General features: G+C 45.9%; 1 protein-coding gene across 1 annotated transcript in view; it reads right to left on the bottom strand.

The window, feature by feature from the left end:
• The window catches only part of PLPP3 (phospholipid phosphatase 3), an 83,241-nt gene that overhangs the window by 29,115 nt on the left and 34,803 nt on the right, over positions 1 to 19,323 (bottom strand). The window contains exon 2 of the mRNA XM_025871722.2: positions 12,203 to 12,360. Coding sequence (XP_025727507.1) covers positions 12,203 to 12,360 — 158 coding nt within the window. The remainder of the gene's footprint in view (positions 1 to 12,202; positions 12,361 to 19,323) is intronic.

Here is a 19,323-nt window from a genome sequence, read left to right as displayed (position 1 = left end):
AAAACCTGAGAAGCATAGCACGTCAGAAATGAAAGGGTCCATTATACATGGAAGAAACTGAGGTCCAAATTAACTCACAAGGAAAGATTGGACCCAGGTGTTCTAGCTCCCCACCCAGCATTCTTTCCTACCATTGCTGGTCTAATTCCCCTTTGAACCTGTTTATACTTTTACCCTGTGTAACCTTACAGGCTAACAAGTTCCAGATGTTCACTACCACCATCATGCTCTTTCTTCTTTATTTATAAATCATGCTCACATGACTTTGGAGGCAGGGACACAGCCACTCCACTCGGAGGCAGTGGCCAGGGTTCAAGTCCCTACTCACTGAGTGAATCTGAGATAAGCCAGTGTCTCCATTTGCAAAATGAGGGCGCTCAACCCTGTAATTTATCACTTCATAATTGCAATGACATTCATTTTCAACTCTCCTGTGCTACGTCCACCACTGGCCTCCCCACCAAGCAAAGGTAATAAGCAAAAGCAGAGGACAGTACTTCCTCAGAGATGATGCCACGGCTACGGGACAGAACCAAGGCCCCATGCACAGTCCCTGCCCTTGGATGGTTCCTGAGTCCCTTGATGTGTCACGGCCACAAATTAAGAAACTCTAAACTGACTTGGCTTGAGCCTGACTTCCTCTTTGATGCTGAAAAAGAACACGTGGCATTGCACTGCCAACCAGCATCTCGCACATGAATTTACTGATTAATCTCAGGCGAGTCACCTCTCTGCTTCGGCCACTTCAGGGAGAAAGGTTTGGATTACAACTCAAGGACACCTTTCAGCTCTAACATCCCTTCATTCTTAAAACTTTGGTTTCAGTGTCACAGGCCTGCACCCAGCAAACCGCCAGTTAAAATGCTTCCTGCTCTCACAGGAGGGGAAAGAGGTAAAGACGGCCAATAGTAAATAGCAGAAATAAAGCTCAACTTTTTAAAAAATTCAAGTAACCCGAAAACCTTTAGATTAAAATATCATGGCATCTCAAATTCCTAATAACAAAGCTATTAACAGCAGTAACCTTGTACATTTCTTTCGTAATTTACAGTTTCATTTGATCTGTGACTCTGTGAAGAACTTATACCCATTGTACAGCTGAGGATGGTAAGGCACTGAGGGACAGGCACTTAGCTGAAGGAATTGAGGCTTCTAAGTGACAGAGCCGAAGTAGAGCCCAGATAGTTCAAAGACACACAACAGACTATATCGACAGAATTTTTTGTTACAGATCTTCCTCGACTTACGGTGGGGTTACGTCCTGATAAACGCATCCTAAGTGGAAAATATCTTAAGTCAAAGATGCACTGAATACGCTTAACCTCCTGAACATCATAGCTTCACCTAGCCTACCTTAAACACGCTCAGAACACTGACATTATCTTACAGTTGGGCACGATCAACTACCATAAAGCATTAAGTGTACAATAGCGCAGGTAATTTATTGGATACTGCACTGAAGGTGAAAAAGAGAATGGTTGCGTGGGTACAGAAAGGCTGTTTACCCTCGCGATCGCACGGCTTGACTGGGAGGTGCGGCTCACTGCTGCTGCCCAGCATCACGAGAAAGCACGTACCGTGGATCCTTAGCCCACGAAAAAAAAAATCAAAATTGAAAATCAAAGTATGGCTTCTACTGAATGCATATTGCTTGCACACCGTCGTAAAGTTGAAAGATCGTAACTCAAACCATCATAAATTGGGGATCAGCTGTATTTCTATCGTTATTAAAAACGATTTCCACCGCAGAACAGCAATTGCGTATTTTCAAGGACAGGGCCAGGCTGAAGCCATTTAGCAGACACATGACTCCAGGACCACATGGCTTCTGGGGCAGCCCTGACAGATCTCGCAGTTAATGAGCAACAAATTATGTATTTTCTCTATCCCCTTGTACAGAAGGGTCGGGGAGTCGGCAACACAGCCATAAATCATCATTATGAACCAGCCGGACTTGGCTTCTTGTGATCCTAACCCTTAAAAGACCATTGAATGAGATTCGGGCTGCGAGAGGCGGCCCGAATACCTCACCTCTGCGGAAGAGGCGAAGGTTTAAATTGTTCTCTGACACATTACACACCTAACGCCGGAGTTCCAGATTTACTGCTTTCGGACCTTATTCATTACTCACAATGTTTTTATTCCTGGGTAATAAAATCAGCTCTTCCCTCCCCCTGCAAAGGCTCGGGCCCTACCCAGGACTCCTCCCCCCCCCCCGCCCCCCCAGCCCGCATTTCTGCTACAGTCAGCAAGGTTGTGATATGTAAATTTCACTACCCAGAAGAATGCCTTCAATGTTGATCCCTTTCAAGCGAGCGAGTGAGTGAGCGAGCGAGCGAGCGAGCAACAGATTCTGGGGCAAATGGCAAGCTGCCAGGCAGCAGAGAATTCTCCCTGACCTGCCTTTTAAAGCACTTGGCACAGAAATCTGGAAACTAATAAAGTGGGAAAGCATTGCAATTAAGCTCCAAGGGGACAGAAAGGGATCATTCCTTGCCTGAGAACGGTAACGGTTTGTCCCCATCTCCAAGAGAGCCCTTCTCTGCCTATCCTTTCTGGTGTGAAAGAGCTCCACTGCTCACATGTTCACAAATATCAAAGTGTTCTGGGGAGGAAATTCGGAGATCCTTGACTTTTTGGAAAGGAGAGAGCACGGGGTGGTCAAAGAGGCACTGATTTTGGAACTAGAAAAACCTCAGTCTGAATCCCATCTCTTACCTTAGGCAAGTGGCTTCACCTCTCTGGGCTTAGGTCTCCTCATCGATAAAAATAAGATGAATACCATCCACCTGGTGGGATTGCCAAGGGATGCAAGGAGGTGGTATGCCAAATGCCTGGTCCCCAGCAGAAGACCCCTCCAAAAGTTAATTTTTTTCTCTTTCCCTTAGAGAGGAGGAAACAAAAAATGAACACACACTTGTAGAATATATCTTTTCTAAGATCCTTCCAAAAGTTCCTTGGAAAAGAACATTCCAAATCGAAGAGTTTGGAAGTACCACCCCTCCAGAGTAGGACCAGAAAATATGTGTATGGATACGCTGGTTTTGACCATTGTATCTACAGGATGTCTTTCTTAGGGGAACAAAGCAGAAGAGAAATCTAAACCCCAGGCAGCAAGAGAAGGCCTACGGTACTGTTTATGCCATTTGTCACATTCCCCTCTATAAATGATCCCAAGAAAAGTTAAGACTTTTGCACAGCGTCCCAACAATCCCTCTTCGAGAGACTGCTGAGCTCGAAGGACAAACTTCCCTATTTTCTGATCTGCTTGAATAATAATATTTGCGTAGCACTTTACAACTTACAAAGCATTTTCACATCCACTGCGTTATCTGCTTCTCACAACACCCTAGGAATTACTAAATTATTGTCACCACTTTATAAGTGAGTATGGGGAAGGCCAGAGAGGCCGCTGAATCAGCCTTGATCAGAAATTCGGCGAGGGCAGGGCTGTTGCTGCAGTGTGGACCCCACTCCAGTCCCTGCGCCTTGTCCCATGGCATGAAGCCGACTCTCTCTGCCAAGTCCTGGCAGGCAGCAGGATCTGCGTTTCCAGGGAGACGGATGCTCCTAGAGCACCTGGTACGGTCACGTACTCATCAGGCACTTGCATACCTCAGTCCCTGCTAGCCACAGAGTGCCAAGCTGTTCTTTCACATCTCAGTTATGCATATTAATGACCTTCTTTCCATCCAGAACAGACTCATTCATTCAACAAACCCTGGATGATGGACAATAAAGAAGGGGGAATCATTTTTCTCAGTCCCAAGTGAAAGGAAAAATGTATCTGGGTCCTGCTTCTAAGGATGGAGCCAGGAGTATAGCTGTATTTTCTCTGAAGCTGGATGCTCCAGCTAGTACAACAAGATGCAGTATCTCTAATGACTAGAAAGAATTGATGAGAAATTTAATCTTCGTTTCTTCTCCCACTTGGTTGTCTTCAGCCTCTTGGCAGGGGATCAGCGCCCTGCAGATGGGGGCAGACGGGGAAAGGCAAGGAGAAGAGAGCTCTGTGCAAGGCCACCAATGGGAGTTTCTGGGCCCTGAGGGTCAGTCAAAACTCCAATAGCTAGAGTACAGACAGCAGAGAGGCCAGAGAGAGGCCACAGAAGCTAGTTATGGCTGAAATCAGTGGTGGCTGCCCGAAGCTCATACGCTTTATGAAGAAGGCAGTCTGAAGCCTGAAGCATCATTTTCCTAAAGGTCGGGGACTCAGAGCCACGGGCCTCCTAGATGACAGCCCTGCCTGTCCGTCAAGGGGCTCCTGAATGGGTTTTCTGTAGCACTGCCTGCTGCCCATCTCTTACTCTGTTTTGACACCAAATTCCCTGAACTTTCTGAGTATCACACCACGGTGCTTTTCTTCCTATTTCTCAAACACCTTTCTCCTTCCAGTGGCTCCCCCGTTCAGGGTTCTACCAGATCAATGTGGGTCTTCCTGGGGCTGAAGCCATGCCTTTCTGCTGTGATCTCTGCTGCTTCAACAGTTTGAATTATTACCTCTGGGAAGATGACCACCCAAAGGACATGTCTCTCTCTCTCTCGTTTCAGCGAACCCCTTATTCCAATCTTCTGCCACATCCCCCAACTACCTATCACCGATGACATCCGCATGCCAACCATATGATCACACTCATTCCAACTTCCATCCCAAACCTCACTGCTCTTCCCTTCACCTCTGTTCAAGTCACCACCATACAGGTGGTGCAAAGACATGACCCTGCAGACCTCGCGTCCTTATTCCACTGTCATCCGACTCTGGTCATCCTGCTTCTGCAAGCTGTCTCCCATCCATCTCTTCCTCTCTCTTCCCCTTGCGTTGTCTCTACCATGGTCCGGGCCTCATCCTCACCTTGGCTGCAAAACTGACAAAGCTAGCTTCAAATACTTTCATCAGTCTCTAGCCCACTAATTCGGGTAAAAAACTCCTTGACATTCAAGGCCTTTCACAATCTCACTGTGCTCTTTTTCTACCTTATCTCTATCTACTCCCTGATACTCTATTTCTCCAGCCAAACAGGTTTGTTTTACATTTCCTGAAAACACTCCATTGTTTGAGGTTCTCATCCCTGAAGCAATCCCTTCTGCCTGGAAGGCCAGGCTCTCTGATGAAAGTCCCACCTGCCCTTCAAAGGAGAGCTCGAGTGTCAACTTGCAGATGGGGTTAGAGTTCTGGCTCTTCTAACTTAGGGGTCTTGGACGACTGAGCACTCTAACTCTCAGTTTTCTTATGTGTAAAAAGGGGACGATGCCAGTACGAAGAGCTCCAGAGCCACTGTGATAATTAAGTGGGTCTAGTGCTCCATGGACGATGATAATGGCAATGATGATGGAGTCTTCAGCAATGAAAATAAGTGATCTTCCTCTGAATTCCCATAGCAGCACTTTACTTATCCCTCATACCATCTACCGCCTTTGGCCTCTTTTGTCCTTGAAGCTCTCAGCTCTGGGGCCCACCACCAGCAGAGAGTGCTCTGGCACTCTCTGGCTCCCCTCAGGTTCTCTGACCAACTCCTCAGTCTCCCTGAGAGTAAGAGTGCAGTCGGTCTTCTCCTTGCCCTGCTTCCCCTTTAGACCATCGACTCCTGGGGGTAGCATCTGCATCTTGTACACCAGCTGCAGGCAGAGGTGTCTCCCACAATACCTGCTTGTTCTAAGGGAGGTCTCACCAAGCATCCACCTACAGCAGGCTACTGCCTTCTGCAAAAACCACTTTATACAAAACACTACTGCACACCGTCGGTCTTAGAATCTTAGGCAGTCATCTGCCCAGTGGTCTACGTGTGTTACCTTCCTCCATATACTGAGCTCTCCAAGCAAGCCCAGGAACTACACATTTTTATAGCTCATGGAATAAAGGGAACTCTGCATAGCACCTAGCACAGAGTAGGCCTTCCATAAATAGCAGTTCAAACACTGGGCTTTGAAGCCAGAGAGACCTGGGTTTTAATTCCTGCTCCCTCATTCACTAAACAGAGTAACCGTGCACCAGCAGCCTCTCCCTCGTAAGCCTCATACCCTGCCTTATTTGTAAAAGAGGGTAATTAAGACCTACCTCATCTAATTGTTGAAGATGATTTAAGATAAGGCATTAGTCCCCTCACCATTGGATAGCTTGTAAATGTTATCAGATTCTCCACCCCATTCCCTAACCTATACCCACTGACTCACAGAATGGATTTCTCAGCCTCCAGAGCATTATCACTTAAAATGGATTAATTAAAAACCACTTTCATACTGGATACATTTTCCAAATAGTCATTAACCCCTAAGAGCTACACAGAACGAAGGAAGAACTGCTGCAACTCTCACTTCTGCCAGGGGCTAGATGTGGGGTGTGTGTGTGTGTGTGTGTGTGTGTGTGTGTGTGTACAAACTAAATCCTAATCCCAATGCCTGTGTCTGGCATATAGATAGATTTGCCATAAATGGCAAATAGATGCCCCATCCCACCAGCCCCTTGGGGATAAGAAGGTCTCAGAAGAACTCTGTAGCCATCTGATCAGGGAACGACCCAGTTGAAGGATTCATGTGGCCACTCTCCGTGGGTGGTCTGGTAATTGCACAGATGTAGTGGATTGTAAACTGGAGGACCGGGTCTCCTACCAAGGCACCGCTGGGCCAGCCCGACTTCACTGTTTTCAGAGTTGAAAACTTGCCCTAACCTTTAATGAGGAGGCAATCTTGGGGAACCTTGTTTTCTTGGCAGTGGTCTCTCAGATAAAGGGGGCTGGGGGGTGGGGAGGAAGTAATGAAGTCCAGATGTGGGCACACTGAAGCCCGATCCTGAATAAACAAGTCTTGGAGGTATTAAGCTCTTCTTCTTGTCTCTCCAGTGAGAAATCTGCGTGTCCTACGGAGCATGTTCCCATGTGCATCATGGGCTGTATTTAAGATTTTAGGGAAGCAGATGGGATACTCTTCCCTGCTGCATAGGTCCTCTGACATCTCCTGGCCTAATGCTTTTGATTTGCTGCCCAAAATATATGGCTTTTGATTTCTACAAACACATACTGAGCACCGCAGTCTGTGCCCTGCACGAGCAATTCAAAACCAGACCAGGCCGGTCCCTGTACCTGTTGCAGCTCATGGGTAACTGAAAAATAAACAAGTAAACACACAGGACAGTTCCACACAGTAACTGCAAAGTCAGAAGCCAGCCCAGGGAATCTCTGGGACCTTTGAAAGGTGGGGGAGGAGGCAACCAAGAAATGTTTCCGGGAGAGAGAGATGTCTGCCGGGGGTTTATTTAGTACCTACCATGGGCAAGAGGGAAAGCCTGGTCTCGGCCTGCTAGGAACCTGTTATCTAGCTGGGGAGACAAGACCCGGACACAGATCATATTACTAGGACAGAAGTATGGAAGGTGCCATTTGTCTGTCTGAGATGCAACTAGGGCAGAGGTATACCACTGGGTCCCCAGCACCTGCTACCTTTGGGGGTGCCTGAGAAGTACCTGTGGAGGGCAGGCAGGCAGGCTTTACAAAGCAGCAGTGGTGCCATTATTTAGGAAAAAAGAAAAAAAAGAAAGGAAAGAAAAAGGTGCCTTTGAATCAGAGGACCCCTGGTCTGGCCCTGCCACTAATTAGTTATGGGAAAGTCACTTAATATTCTTGATCCCCAGTTGCCTTAGCTGTAACAATCCACCTCCCAGGACCACCACCAGGTGCAAATCAGGGAATGTGCACATAATGTGCACTTGGTTAACCGTAGGACACTACAGAAATGAAAAGGATGATTCTCGCTGACGACACGCATAATGTCACTTGATTTGACCTCCAGAAAAAACCCACGGAGTTGGTGAACTACTATTACCAATTTACAGAAAAGGAAGGTATAGTTCTTTTCCAAAGGGGTCTGATAATGAATAAGCACAAAAGTTAGGACGCGAACCTAAACCAGATGATGCCAAAAAGTCTAAGCTTCTTCTCCAGTGAGGAATATTATTACAGAAGTCACATTCAACAGGATCTGTGAGCAAAAGTAGAATTTATATGGCCAGAGGGAGAAGGGGATGCACCCATGACTCATCCATGCTTCAACTCCTAGATATTAAGAATCTATACAAACCACTTTCAAGCACTGAGCCCATGTTTATTTGAAATGAATCCTGAGCATTTTTTCCATATTAAAATCTTCGCCCATAATACTCTTCACAGTGTAGAGCAAGGCAAACTGAGAGGAGGCTAGGTAGGGGGTGATACTTTACTGTTTTTGCTCCTAATCTCACTGCTGCTAGAGTCATTAAACCTTTACAAGGCAGGGATAGGAACCACTGCTTTGTGGATTTGGAAAGAATTCCTATTATGCTATAATTCCAGAATCTGAGATACATCTGAAAAAGAAGTCAAAACGACTAGATTTTTCCATATCTCCTGCCATAAAAAGGTGTCTGCTTTCTCTATAACTGCTGATGATCTGCATGTCCACATCACACTCTAAAACCGCACCGGCCCCCCAGTCCTTTGTTGTGGGGACACTCAAACTGGAGCGAGGGCATCCAAATCAGTCAAGGCTTCTCTTGTTGTTTTAAACAAACTCAAGGTCGGCAGGAGAAAGCCCCGAGCAGCAGGTTGCAGGCTGATTAGATTTCCAGCCCTGGGTCCCCCTCCACCCTCCCTGACTGTCATTCACGCCCCTTGATCAGAAGCAGATCCTGGAGGGAGCCAGCCAGGCTCTATGACCAGTCATAGTGGGAAAGGGGGAAACGTGTTGTTGTTGTTAATTTAGGCCATATATAGCTTTTCCAGAATTGAGTATACTGAAGTGAATTATTCATTTTTCCTCTGAGGTCTCTGCTTCAGCTTGTTTCCATGAGGACTCTAGTACTTAATGGCAGGTAAGTGGGTAAGCAGACCTCATGATGAGCCCACATCTCACACATGCCTCCAGCCGAAGCGCAGGGGTAGCTGGACCCGGAGGTAAAGTCCTCCTGCAAAGAGCACTGGAGGGCGAGTCCAGAGATCTGGGTTTTAGTGAATTAACTACAAGGGAAGAGTGGGAGACTGGATGGGTCCCAAGGCTGGAGCTCCTTCCCGGCTTCTATGTGTGTTAGACACGAGGTCTCGGCAAAGTCACTTCACCACTTTTTGACTGTTTACTCATCTACAAAGAAAACAGTTAACATTTATTGAGTATACTATAGGTGCCAAGCACTGAGTTACTTTACATACATCATGTCCATTTAATAGACGAGCCTACTGAAGCTCGCCGGGGTGAATTAGCTTGCTACACATTCCACAGCAGGAGTTCAGATGTGCTCGTACCTTCAACCCCTATGCTAAATGGAGATCTTTAAGATTACCTAGCTGTTGGGGCTTCTGCAAGGATGAAATGCTTAAACATGGTTCACAGGTTTCTGTGGCACATAACAGCCCCTAACAAAGGACACCAATTATTGTGGTATTTTCTTGCTTTTTTTTTCCCCCTTTGGAACTACAGGAAAGCACTCTCCAAACCTCTTTTGTTGACACCGTATGGGATAAGGAAGCAATGCTCTTGCTCATCCTATATCCAAGGCCGTGGCACGTGACTGCCTGTTTCAAGGAAACCTGAGAGGTCAAGGAGCACTTTAATTAAAACACCAACATGACATGAGGAGAAAAGCAAGCCAAACTAAACTCCTTGAAGCAGATCTTTCTCAGAAATGCTAGCATTTCAAGAGGAAGAAGGGGCTGGTCTTGGCCAACAGCAGGGCAAGAGCTGCTGAGCAGGAGTTTTGCTTGAGGAAGGAAGCACCGGAGAGAGGGGTAGCCCTCAGAGAAGCTTCTTTAGCACCCTGTGTCCATCTAACCCAGCGCAACAAAGTCCGTTCCCTCGAACAATGGCATTTGAGTCTCAAAGCCGACCCCATGAGTGAAGGCAGACACAGATGAGGAAAATGAGGGCTGCACTGCAGGGAGCGGCGGTTCGCCGGGTTCCCGGGCCTCTGAGGAGTGCCACTGTCCACTGCACCGGGCCGGGGAGCTGCCCCACCACGCAAGCCCACGTTAACTGCATGCAGAGAGAGCAAAGGGCACGTGACACCCCGTCCCCGTGCTATTCTTATCTTAACCACTCCTGGGTTATAGTCGGCTTCCTAGAAGCACTCAATTAACTGATCCTCCAAGTGTCAAAAACACCTGTTCAAACCTTAGTACAAGATACTGTACAAGTATTTGCCTTCCGTGACAAACTTCCTTTCCACGAAAAGCCATTCTTCCTACAGAACTCACCCTACACTGTCAATTTGGAGCAAATAATAAAATTAGATTTTATATCTCTCAGTTTCTGAACACAAAGATCCTCAGTCCACCTTTAAGAAACTACTAGAGTTGCCAAATGGACTGTTTTTATTTTAAAGGTTGGAAAGAATTCTACTAGTCCCCATCCCCCTTCCCAATTTCAAACTGTTGATTGTGTGCCTGGTTTACGATGTTATTAAAAAACAAAGAGGGGTCTCAAAGTTTACAACCAACCCCCAGAGTGGGGAAGTCAAAAGAAAAACTTCATGAAGTGTGATTCAGTACCATCAGCAGCTTGCATTTGATCCAGAATAGGCAAGAGTAGCCAACCGCCTATCCCTTGAGCAGTTAATTTGGATAGGACAGCCACTCTCAGTTTGAAATCAAGTCTGCAAAATGGAAAGAGGGCTATCAAATAAGCTAGGGATAGGCTTGAGCCCCAATTTTTATTTGCTGTAGACTTTGAGCATATCATTTAACCCCTTTTGAGCTTCTGCTTTTCCATTTGTATAATGGGGATATTAGAACTTAACTTGCATGTAGTATTCTTAGCTTTAGCTTCCTTCCTTCTTGGCTTCTAATACAGGTCAAAGATAAGCTTCCAGGTTCTGGCTAATATAAACATGACTCAAGGATCTGAGAGGAAGAATTTATGACCTTGGTGGACAGGACGCCTGTCCCTTATGCCCACATGGCTGGGGTTCAAGGGCAGAGAACAAACAGAAAATTCTGGAGGTGGAACACGGACAGCTGTGAAAATGGAGGACTCACAAATTACAAGACCGGATTACCATCGGGTTACCACCAATTACTCTCCCCACCCCGGCCCCGAATGGGCACATCTAAAACAGGGTGGCCATACCCCAACTGCCACGAGGTGACCATTGCTCAAAATAATTCTGGAGTTGGTCCCAAAGTCTGTGGTACATTTTTGCATCCTCAATGAGGACTTCACCCTTTAAGGGAAGATCTATATATTTATACTTGCACGTGAGTAACCTGTTCAGCAATTGAGAGTTTGCAAAGTATTTCAATATTCATGACCTCTCTTACTCTTCATTGTAATAGTATGAAGCAAGATGGTCATTCCTGGTTTTAAGAATGTACAGCTTGTCAGCAGAGTGCCAGCTCTAGAACCTCGGTCTCTCGATTCCAAGTCCCATTTTATCTTCCCTTTGCCACCTGGATGTGAGAAGTGAATGATATGCCAGAGAACACAAGTGGCATGACCACTGTTCCAGCAGCACAGCCATGGTGTGAAGACAGCCCAGAAAATGCCTGTGACATCTGATGGCATCCCCTCCCCCTCTTCTGGGGCTCAGCATCATGGCTCAGAGCTCAGACTCTGAGCTAAGGGGCACCTGGGTTCAAATCATAACTCTGCCGTTCCAAGTGAACTTGAGCAAGTTATTTTTACTCCTGCAGACCTCGGTTTCTTAACTTGTAGAATAAAGATAAGAACAGTATCTAGACTTCACCAGATGGTTGTGAGGATCATGCAGGCAAAGTATTTTAAGGGGGACTTTGAGTACTTTCATGATACTTTTAGTATATACGTGCATATATAGATTATACTTCTGGTGTATATGTATATACATATATATTTAGTATTTGAAAATACTTTTTTTTTTAAGATTTTATATATTTGTCAGAGAGAAAGAACACAAGCTGGGGGAGGGACAGGCAGAGGGAGAAGCAGGCTCCCTGCTGAGCAAGGACCACTCCCACCCCACCTCCCCCGTCCGGGACTCGATCCCAGGACCCCAGGATCATGACCTGAGCCAAAGGCAGATGCTTAACAGACTGAGCCACCCAGGTGCCCTGGAAAATACTTTTAGAAATAGTATTAACCACATGAAGTAAATAGTATTAATCAAATCAAATTCTACTTGATATCTGCCCACTGCGCTGGCTCAGATATTCTGAAATGGGATCCAGGGGCGGTGAGCAGGGTTGAGCACGGTGGCCCGGACGCTTACCGCGAGGATGGCGATGACAATCCCCACGGCGCAGAGCACGGCATCGTTTATCGTCTCACTGGTTTTCACGGGATACTTGATGCTCTCATCATTGCAGTAAAACCCTCGGTGGTAAGGCTTGATGGTGCTTGTCTCAATGATGAGGAAGGGCAGGCCAGCTGCTCAAGATGGAGCCACCACAGGGACCAGGAAAAAAAAAGAGAGAAAGAGAGAGAAAGGGAAAACATCAACAAAAGGAGGTCAGAGAAGCACTGACCAACAGCAAAGACCACCCTGAATAACAGCATTGACAGGGATAGTAATTCCTTGCATTTGTAGCGACATCGGGACCACAGAGAGCACTCAGGACACGCATGCCCTTCCTTCCTGGTCACCCCCAACAGGAGCACAGAATGACCCTCTTGTCTTGTCCAAGAGCACCGTGGGAGGCAGCAGAAGAGCTGGGGCAGGAGCCTTGCCCCTGCACACAACACCTTGCTAAAGTTAGGCCCAATTTGTAATAATGGCCAACAGAGCCTCAAGTCTAATGACGTCTCGTCCTCCAAGTGCGTCAGCCGTCACCATTCCCCCTTGGAGAAGCTCATCCCAAGGCTCTGCTGCTTGGAGCAGGGAACCTTGGAGTCACAGAACCTGAATCTGAATCTCAGATCCACCACTCCCTAGCAACGTGGCCTTTGGTTCTAATTCTGTCTTCCTGCGCCTCAGTTTCCTCACAAATGAGTTGTGTGGACGAGGAGGGGAGAACGAAGCCCACAGAACTTCTAGCGTGGTGCCTGGTACATAGTAGCTGCTCAGTGGTGCCCTTTTCAACCTCTTTCTTCCACTGAAGAGTCACTAACAAGACTTACGCAAGCTCAGTGGGGCCCTGCCGCCTGTAGCCCTGGAGCAGAGCCCAAGGGCATCTGGGAGCGCCAGGCCGCCCTCACAGCTGCTGCCAGTTTATCGGTGTTAGCTCAGATGCCATTCTCTTAAAGGTCATGGCAAATGGATTCCATCACCTGCCAGGAAAAGCTCCTCATAACATACAGCAAAAAGCGAAGGCCTACAGTATCTCTTGTCTGATCATTGCAATGGCCTCCACATCAGTCTCCCGGCCTTCACTGTCTCTCACACATATCTACCAGTTCACTTCCTGACCACGAGTATGTCACTGCCTTGCTTAAGTCTCTTCAATGGCTCCCCATTGCACAGGACAAGATAAGTCCCTAAGTCTGACCTCTGGGGTTCCCTGTGTCCTGGACCTCCTCTCTCTTGATTCATGGTCTGCTGCCCTCCTGGACACGGCCTCCAAGGAGACAGTACACAAAGACCATGTTTTGGTTCATACTCTTCTCTCAGACTGGAAGACCTCTTCTTCCCCTACCACCCAAGTTCAACAGCAAGCTGCCATGCCACTTCACAAAGTCAAAGGTGAGCCGCTAAGTGTTAGGACTGGGGAAGACCAAGAAAAATACTTGTTAACAGCCAGCACTGACGGAACAGCTAACACCAGCAATGTGGAAGGTACTTTATACCCATTTTTGCACTGAATCTTCCAACAACCCGAAGCGGTCACATTAAATCATCAATGTAAGCACCCGTCGTTCATCTCCAAGCGAAGAGAACAGAGACTAAGAATATTTTGCTCATTCAGAGTTTCTCAGTCTACCCCCAAATGCCCGAATCCCCTAATTTAACTTTGCAAATTGGTTTCATCCAACTGTGAATTTCATTAGCTGAAAAATCCCAAGATAAGCGGTTGTTTAAAAGATAAAATTCCATTTTCATGTTTCTCAAAAAGGAATTAAATTCACGTCACGTTGCTCGCAGCCCCAGACCGCCTCTTAAAAAAAAATGTACCATGAACTCCACAATTTTTCAATTACTTTGGTCCAGACCAGCAGCGATAAAAATGCTCACTTTCTAAAAAGTGTATTTAGGTATCATTGTGCATACACACATGGATTTATTTGGTTTTATTCTTTGGATTTATTTGAATTCTACGGCTATTTATTTTGTGACCCCTAACTGCTTCCTGCTAGAACAACAATTTACTTTATCAAATTCATACTGGTGCTTTGAAAAGAAAGAAACAGCAACACACCACAGCATTGTGCCTGACCTTCTCAAAGTAAACACAGAGGGGCCCTGGAAGGCAGTAACCATTAGCTCTTGAGACTCTGTCTCTGTGAAGGAGTGAAGCAGGCAACGGGGGGGCAGTGGGTAAGCATAGTGGCATAGAAATGACAAGAGTAGGCAGCCGATCTTCGGGAGTAGGGGGGCTGGGAGAGAAAAAATATCATATGGGCCTGAACCATCTTCATTCTACTACTCAACGTTTTGAAATGTGGCCAAGTTGGCTATGGAAAGTAGCTGAGAAGCCAGCAGTATGATATTAATAGTCCGCTTTTAAAGTTCCACACATCGTGATAAAACGTTGAGCTCCACGTCTGAGCCCGGCCATAGCCTCTGTGGTGCCTGGGAGCCAAAGCGTTGCTAATAAACCCAGGAAGGGAAAAGACCCCGAGTGCCTTACATTTGTGCTACGCTCTTAGGCCCCAGCTTCTATTTTTAATAGTGTTCACATGATAGGCCTGTAAAACATATGTTTCTAAGGACAATAAAACACATATAAAAGAGCTGTGGAGTTAGACAGAACTGGGTTAATGACCTCAACTCTGCTCCCTGCTACTTGAGCGAGTTATTTCACATCTCCCCAACACCCTTCTCATCTGTGCAATGGGAAGAACGAGATCTAGTCTGGGGATTGCCAAGATGATGTAATATGCCACTACCCTGAGCCATTCATTTATTCAACAAATATTTATTCAGTCTTCACTATGTGCACGGAAGTACAAGCAATACAAAGACGGCATAAACCCTGCCCTCAGGGAGCTTACCATCTAGTAGAGGAAGACGTAATGGAATAAAATCAGCACAGGAAGTTGCTTTAGTTAAAAGAAATCGAGCAACAGCACTGGGTAATGTCAGCACGGCATCTGGCGCACACTATGGACACTCAATAGATGTTAAAAGGACGAAGTGGTGGGGGGGCAATCCCACAGAGAAGGCTAGTAAAGAAAATCTGTTTATTCCGTTCCTTTGCCCTCTCTTAACCTGGGAACACTCCAAATCCTTTCTCTTCCTCCTTTGCCTAAGGCTCGGGGAGTTTCCGGTTCTGATTATATGGATGATGACCACAAACAGACAAGAAGCTGGATCTGAATGTGTTCTGTTTATTTTCTTGAAAGGCATAGAGATGGCATTTAGAAAACCCAATGGCTTTTTCTGTCTCCCCTACACACTTGTGGTATGATTGGGGGGGATGCCAGTCAAGTCTTGACTTTGCTCCAGAAGAGAGTAACCTCAGATTCCCTTCAGTTGATGGGAAAAGCAGAAACATTTTCTCAACGGGGCAGCTAGTCCTCAAGAGACAGAGCACCATGCCTTGCCTCTCTAGGACACAGGGAAGAGGCTGTTCTTTTCCATAGCAGGATCTCCATTTCCAACACCGGCACCGTCTTTATTACCAACCACTATAGTCCCCAATCCCTTCATTTCAAAAAAATTCCCAGTGCTGGTGCCTGGGAATCTTGAGGTGAACACATCATACATAGTACCTGCCCTCAACAGGCTCACGGTATTTTAAGGAAATTACAAAAATGAGTGCATTAAAGTATTTCTAAATGTGAGGACTGACATATGGGAGTACAGGGAGGGTCTAGCAAGACTACTTTACCAGGAACACCAGAGATGGCCCACGGAGGATGGGAGGCTTGAGGGAACCCTTATGTGAGTAGGAGGTGTTTTGGATCTAGAGACTAAGTACACTCAAGAAACTCAACGTAGTGTAGGGATTTCAGTAAGGCAGTCATTAAAACTGATGGCCATTGCAAGAATACGATTCTAAATTTGGCTACAGAGCTGGAAGAGACACACAAGTAGACAATGAAAGGAAGAAAGGGAAAGTAACACAGATACAACACAGCTAACATTTACTGAACGACTATTATGTGCCCAAACCATGCTGAGGAACCCCACATGAACGTCTGCCATTTGACAAACCTGGATGCCTATTATGTTCTCAGCAATGACCAGGCCACTGTGCTGACGGAAGTCCCGACCTTCAAGTGGCCCAAGGGCTAATGGGAGAATAGTCATATAATGAACACATGCAGTTACCCTAAGATTCAAGGGGATTAAAGTGACTTACCAGAGACACGAGGACTTTTGACTTTTTCAGTGAATATTCACTGAATATTCACCACGTACCAAACATGGGCTCAGTATCTAATTTAACCAACACTCTGAAGCCAATATCCTGGACTTTAGATTTATCTGTAATGAAAGGTAATAAGTTTTGCAAAGCAAAACAAAAAAGTGTGTGTGTGTGTGTGTGTGTGTGTGTGTGTGTGTGTGTGGTGTGTGTACATACCATCTGGTGATTTAGACCCCAACTCAAAGCACTTCTCCTCCTTTTAATCAAGGATCAATTAACTTCCTATACCTCCAGGGACCTCTTGGTCTGTGTAGGCTGCAGAGGAGGCGAAATACGAACTCACTGACAAACACTTAATGGGCAGAAAATCAAAGCATGAAGAAAGGCCCCTGTGTTGGGTTCGGGCCTTTGAAACTTCTTGGGCTTTGAAAAACTAACACTTGAGCAGGTTGGGTGGTTTGGGGGGTGGGGTGTAAAAAAACACAGGATAAGTTTTTGTGGCCCACCCATTGATAAAGTCATGTGGGAAGTGTTACCAAAGTGACCCAGCCCCAGAACCCTGCTCCCTTCAGCCCCAGCTTCACATTTGCACAAAATTAAACACAGCCTCCTGCTCTCACAGTGCTTCTTAGAAAGCCCGTGCTGTGCGTCAGGGAAAGAGTGGGGGCGGGAGAGTAAGAAATCTCCACACTTTGGCAGGATCCAACTCAGAGCATCAAGGAGGGGCTGCCCATGGCTCCAAGAGACCAAGGCCTTCGAGTGCTTTCTCAGAGTTGTCCGGCTTTCTACTTCATCCAATCTGTAGTTACCTTAAAATAAGCAGAGTCCAGGATCTGTACTAATTAAACAAACACCTACCCACAGAAGAAGAGTCGGTGCAGAATCCCTGTGTGGGTATCAAGCGCAGACTCGCTGCTCCAATCAGTGAACTGCACAACAGCACTTTAGACATCAGTACAGTAAAGACTCTACTGTTCTGCTCATTTTACAAATGATAGACTGAGGCTCCGAAAATTTAAGCAGCTCATCCAAAGTGCAAAGCTAGCAAAGGGTGCCAATATGGACCAGATGGTAGAAATGGAAGGCGTGGGGCTTCTGATTTCATTCAAACTTAGAGTCCAATGAGGAATTAATGTATCTGAACTTCCCCAAGAGCTGTGAAAAGGTATGTTACTATTTTCATTTGTAGCCAACAGAAAGCTGAGGCCAGAAGTTTTGTAACATGGCCAGGGTTCCCACATGAGTCAGGTGATCACTGGGATTTGAACCCAGGTCTGTCTGTCTTTTGGTTCGTGTTTTCGTACTCCATGACCTGACCCTCCCTTTCTTTATAAATGTATTCCCTGTTAAAATACAACCAACTGCTTTTTTTTTTTAATCACTTAAGGCCAGAATGGTCAACCCAACTACTACTTAGAGGTTCAAAATACAAATATTTATGTTGCTTGTAAGTGACAGGGTTTCTATTTAAAGTAATTAACTGCTACTGGTCTTAGAAGTGTGCAAACTTTCTTTGGTTTACGATATTTGTCCAGATTTTTATACTGGACACAATCCAGATGAGACAAAACTAAGTTTACTATGAAGGCGTTTCTCACCTTTGAAACGGGCTGCCATGAAAAACACTTGCTGTTGGCTGGTGTGAACAGGCAATATTCTGGGTCTAGGGGTTTTCTTTGACAAATGCTCATTCTTCAAAACTGCAAAGTCCAGTCCCTTTCTTCACAAAAAGAAGATTGTCAGAACCGAAAGCAACTCCGTGGTAGAAGTTAAGAAATTAGTGGCAGATTTAGTCCTGGTACCTGGGTTTCCCGAGCCCAGGTCCAGGGTCCTCAGTGTAATTCCACAAACATGTAGGACAGTTCCTGAGTATGGGGCACTATTAGGTGCTGGGGACACACAATATCAAGATCCTGCACCATTTCTGAGTTTCTCAACTTTGGAAAGTCTCAGGTTCCATGACAAAGGGACACCTGTCTTTAGTCTAATCATGGGTGTCAAAAAGAACTTTGGATGGCCTTTCTTATTGGAAAGTGCTTAAGGAGAAAACATTTTATTCTCCAAAATGACATGGGCCACCTTAAAACTCTTAGCTGGGCCTTTTCAGTTGGATTTTGAAAGGGTTGTCAGCAGATCCACTAGGGACTTAAAAAACAAACTGGCCAAGAGCGCATGATTCAGACCTTTTCACAAAGAGAACCCCGGCCCTCTTGTGTAGACATGATAATACACAACTACCAGAGCTAACAGACTTACAATTCCTCTATCCCAGGTCAAACTGGGTTACCTCCTTCCTCTTTTGACCCCTCTTTTACATAAGGATTAGAGTAAATTTGCATTCACTGGGTACCTACTATATGTGCCAGGAGCTCTGGATACATCAACTGATGTAACTCAAAACAATCCTCTAAAATAATTATTAGCATACAGCCAAAGAATTGAGAGTCAGACTGTATTTCACCACTGTTGATAAGAGCAGTGTAACCAGGATATATGATAGAATACCGAGACCTCTGAAGTTCATTCGGAGATGGGGCCAGTTAGCCTTTCTTGCTAAGTACACATAAGAACTAGGTCTATATGCAGATATTAGCAAAGCTACAAAGCTCTGGAAAAGTGTATGCTGACCTTGAGCAGGGATAAAAAGCAAGGCTCTTCCTTAGATGATGCTGAGATGGATGTATACAGATCCAGCTACTCTCCTGCCTCAGTCTCCCTGATGACCCAAATGTGTTTATTTCCAATATGGCCGCCCAGAGCTAGGACATAAGAAGAATCCTGATGTGTGCATGGGGTTTAATGGCTCTTACATAATCACATTTGATCTTCCTAACAACCCCATGAAGTAATGTCTTAACATTTAGATTAAAGTACCCCTGGCAAACTCCTATATGTCTTTCAAGACTTAAATCTCTCTCCTAGA

This window comes from Callorhinus ursinus, unplaced genomic scaffold (genome assembly GCF_003265705.2).
Source record: "Callorhinus ursinus isolate GAN/ISIS: 27379988/994484 unplaced genomic scaffold, GSC_fseal_2.0 scaffold9, whole genome shotgun sequence".
Classification (NCBI taxonomy): domain Eukaryota; kingdom Metazoa; phylum Chordata; class Mammalia; order Carnivora; family Otariidae; genus Callorhinus; species Callorhinus ursinus.
Note: the sequence above shows the minus strand (reverse complement) of the source record. Positions and strands in the feature narration are given on the sequence as shown.